General features: G+C 38.2%; 1 protein-coding gene across 1 annotated transcript in view; it reads right to left on the bottom strand.

Annotated features, from left to right (window-relative positions):
• Window positions 1-2,026: 2,026 nt before the first annotated feature.
• LOC114622053 (maltase-glucoamylase, intestinal-like) overlaps window positions 2,027-4,332 on the bottom strand; it is a gene marked incomplete at its 3' end in the record, with an annotated part of 52,300 nt that continues 49,994 nt past the window's right edge. Inside the window, exons 35-38 of the mRNA XM_028768410.1 lie at window positions 4,207-4,292; window positions 3,660-3,808; window positions 2,985-3,069; window positions 2,027-2,083 (exon numbers count right to left, since the gene is read on the bottom strand). Of these exons, the coding sequence (XP_028624243.1) occupies window positions 2,027-2,083; window positions 2,985-3,069; window positions 3,660-3,808; window positions 4,207-4,292 (377 nt within the window). The remainder of the gene's footprint in view (window positions 2,084-2,984; window positions 3,070-3,659; window positions 3,809-4,206; window positions 4,293-4,332) is intronic.

Here is a 4,332-nt window from a genome sequence, read left to right as displayed (position 1 = left end):
TGTTTACATATCCCAATCAAAATCTACCCAAATTTGCTTCCCTTATTCACACTTTTATCTTGTCTCTCTTCTGTAAGGTACAGCCTGACCTGACACATCACCTCAAACCTTCCTACACTGCCTCAAATACAGTAGGGCGTCCTTCTCCTTGATATGGATTCCTTTGAAACCTAGTGATAGATAATTCTTTCTTGTGAGGCTGTTCTCACAAGAGTGGCTTTTGGATGTAGAGCAGCAGTGTTGGTATCTGTTCACTAGAAGGCACTAGCAGCCCCATTACTCTATCCTAAAATGACCAGGGACATTACAATTGTCCCCTGCTGGGTATTTTAACATTGTTGCTTTAGAGTTGAGGAGTATTCATATAGGTTACATCTAGCTGTGTTTCAATACATTAAAAATATAAAAATAAGTGATGCAGGTTGTTTTTTCCTCTGTAAAGCTTGCTCAGCTCACTTTTGGCTTTGGAGGCCATGGCAGTTACCTCCTCTTTTTCTGATACTGCCTTTTATTTTAACACCATTAGTAAAATTAGGCATTTATGAAACTTTTCCTCGTTAACCTTCATTCTTCACTTTTGAAATGTGGTACATTCAATCATTGACTTATATGCCAGTATTTAAGGCAAACAGACATTAGCTACTTATTCTATGCTAAGCTTTGTAAGGCTGTGTATTCATACTAATACACCAAGTGCTCAACAAAATGCATTTAACTTGGCATGGTCAGCACTAGAATAGGCTAGCAAGAAGGCTATGAGACAATCTTAAACATGGTTTATATTCTCAAGGCCACGTGTAGGAAGGGCCAGCCTTACAATACAGGACCATTTTAATTTGTGTGTCCTCAGATTATCCCTACTTAATTCTAGTCCAGGCCCTATATCAGATACCTCCAAAATATCCATAAGGTGTCATGGTTAGGGTAGAAGGCAATCAACAGCACAGTCAAACGAAGGCAATGTAAGAGTCATTTAACCTGACTGTTAACTACTAAGACAGACCTAGAACATCCCTACCCTAAAGGCAGAAGTAAACAATAGCAAAAAAAGCCCAAAAAATAAACAAAAAATAAAAAACAAAAAAACAAAGCCAACAAACAAAACAAACAAACAAACAAACAAAAAAACCATGAAGGAGTGACTAGGTCCTCCCAGGACAGAGAGGAGGAAGAAATTCATCTTTTTCCTCATCCATCCTGCACCCAAACCCACTGCAATCCACTTGGGTTGTGAACCAAGGTGCTGACACATGATCTGACTTTTGTCTGTCTGATACTTTCTTCTCCTTATACCATGAAGAAAGGGCTTTGTGAGAGGAGAACAAACTTTTCAGGTGCACTCTTAGCTTGTGCTGGCCCAGGCATGCGTCATAGAGAGCTTCTGTTGGCTTCTCATTAGCAAGTTCATGTAAACAGCTCAGACATCCAAGTCCTGCACTATGTGTGGCTATGTGTTTCATATATTTATATATGTCTCATAATTATTGATCTTTGATGGTGACACAGAGAAATTCCTCTAAGCTTACAAACTACAGACACTGAAATTATTTATTTATTGTGTAGATTAAAAGAAAACTCTTAGTCAAACTCCAGTCACTAGGCCTATACGTAGCACCACACAACAATGGGCCAGGTCTCCAGCTCCAGAGACTTTGCTTGATAAAATGCAGAAAGGAAGAGATCTCTACAATTAAGAACATCTATAAACACCTGTAGCATGATTCCAAAAAAACTACTGTTGTCTCTGCACTATAATGATATTAACACAAAGCTATAGATTCACGTATAAAAAAGATTCTTAGCAAGCCTGGCACCAATGAGATGCTCTGTGTGTCCCTTCGGAAGGCTTGCATGAAGGGTAACTGGTTATGCTCAGAAGTTATGAAATCAGGCCACAAAGATAAAGTGGTCAATCTAGACCAAACAGGGTGATTTTCAGAAGTGGCACTAAGCTTGACGGCTATCATACCCAGACACTCTGTGTGCTACCACCTTCTGGACTGCATAAATATAAGAAAAAACTTACCGTGTAATAATCATACCACTGGCCTTTAGGGAAATATGCAGTGACGTTTCTGGCATTCTGTAATTAAATAGAAAGAAAGCATAGGAAGTGGACTCGGCTATCGAAGACACAGTGACCACTATACATTGGGGAGAAGTTAAAATGTTAGCAAGGCTAATATATTTAGACAAAACTACATCATCTGTCTGATGGGGACAAAAATGATGCTCCTTTTCCAACAACAGAAATTACCCTAAAAAAAAAAATGTGCTTTCAAAATGCTCCTTCGGTTACAGGACTTCAGATAATAACAATAACCATTCTCTTATAGATATATTCATCTCCTTCCTGAAGAAATGACAATGACTATAGAGCAGAAGAAAATTATTCAGGCTCAAAAAGATGGAGGATCGCTTAATTATTTATTTGTTTTATTTATAAAAAAAAACCACACTATACTGAGAAAGTAACTTAATTTCTGGCTTCAAGACCATGTACAGAAGGAAGAGGGAAACTAATTAGTATCAATAGAAGACACAAAGGGATAGGGTAATAACATAATTATATTGTAACCTCAAAAACAGAGAATTAATTAAAGGCAAAAAAAGAAAAGATGATACATATTGCTGTAATTGTTTCTCCAGTTAATTTTAGTTAAGAATACAGAAAATAAGGAATCATTATATTCCCTACACGTTTCTCTCCGTGCTTTAGCTTAGCTCATAGAGAAGTAATTATATTCTTAAATACTGGACAAGGTTATTCTTCCTCTAAACTGTCCTGAAAACAAAATTGTTAGGGTGGCATTAAAAGCTTTAAAGGTAAAAAAACTATATGTGGAATTTAGCTCAGAAAGATGAGAAGATGCAAATGTAGAGTAAGAAACCATCTCTCAAGAACCCTCTCTCCCAAACTCCATGTCACTCCACTCATCCAGCCAGTTAGTGGAATCCTTGACCCCTAAGGTGTCCATACTCACAAGCTCCAGCACAGGGCTGACTAAGAAGGCTGGACCCAGCAGGAACTGTTTGTCTATGTTCCAGGTCTCCCGGTCTGCCAGAAATCTGAAAGGGAAAAGAAAGGCACCAATGTGAACCCAGTGTGGCCTGAGAGCAGGTTCCTGAAGAAGTGCTCCTGTAAAAACCCCAGAAATCTACCTAGAGCCTCTGCCTTCTTTATATATTACAAGAAGGATAAGGATTTCATAGAACCAATGTCCTACATGGCATATTCATCAAACTTCAGAAAAACATTATCTGCTACAAAGCATCTTTCATTTCCACACTGTAATGCAAAGAAGAATCTTTGACCTGTCATCTCTCTCAGGAATGTCCACTTAGGTTATACAAACTCACTCTGGTTAGGGTCTATATAACAAAACTCCAACACCAAATAGGAAAGTCTTTGTAGGGCCACAAAAGAAAAAAAATCTTGTGCTGAGTGGTTTCCTTTCCTGAGTTCAATAAATGCCTTATGCCCAATACAAGCATTATGTACAATACTGTATTAAAAGGAGCAATAAAGATCCTCTGTCTGGAGCATTCATACAAAAGTTGACTTACTGCCTCAATCTGGAAAACTGACTGGAACCACCTCCACCTAACATGATAAGTAAATTGCCCAATGAAGAACAGGATTCCTGCTCAATACTTACTCATGGAGAAGAGGCCGCACAACTGTGCTGCCCTCCTTGTGGGCCTTGTACATCAAGGTGTAGAGATAAGGCAACAGCGTGTATCTGGTCTCCAGCACACTTCTGGAAATATCCTCAAAGTTTTTATCCCAGGATACTGGATCTTGTCTCTAAAGCAGAAAAAGTAAAGTTTTTAAAGCCCACCCAACACATTTCAGAATTCAAGGTCACCCTAGGCTAACTGAAACTGCATATTACAACACTAAAAAGCCATATACTAAATATAATTATGGAAGATATTTCTACAATAATAATAATGGACTGGGAAAAAATTCTCAGCAAAATTCTATCAGAAATTTTTTTAAAAATCTTAAAATGTTTTTCATGGAATACAGTAGAAGAGTTTCTATCCAAAAAATCACTAAAATAAGTATTAAAGAATATTGTTTATAAAAAGAGGACTTAATGGTTTGGAAGATGTCTCAGAGAAAAAAGACAGCAGGAATATACAGAGAAACCGAGGTGGCAATTTCAGTTGCAGAAGAGAGGTGAAGAGGCTGACTCATACTCTGGTCCCAATGGTGTTGTGGTTCCTGGAGAAGGGGTAAAAGGCACCCAGCTGCATCCAGCGAACACACATCTCATACTGAGCATCTTGAAAGAATCCACAGATGTCTGACCCGGTCTGAAACAA

The sequence above is a fragment of the Grammomys surdaster genome, unplaced genomic scaffold, assembly GCF_004785775.1.
Source record: "Grammomys surdaster isolate TR1022 unplaced genomic scaffold, NIH_TR_1.0 186, whole genome shotgun sequence".
NCBI classification, from domain to species: Eukaryota; Metazoa; Chordata; class Mammalia; order Rodentia; family Muridae; genus Grammomys; species Grammomys surdaster.
Note: the sequence above shows the minus strand (reverse complement) of the source record. Positions and strands in the feature narration are given on the sequence as shown.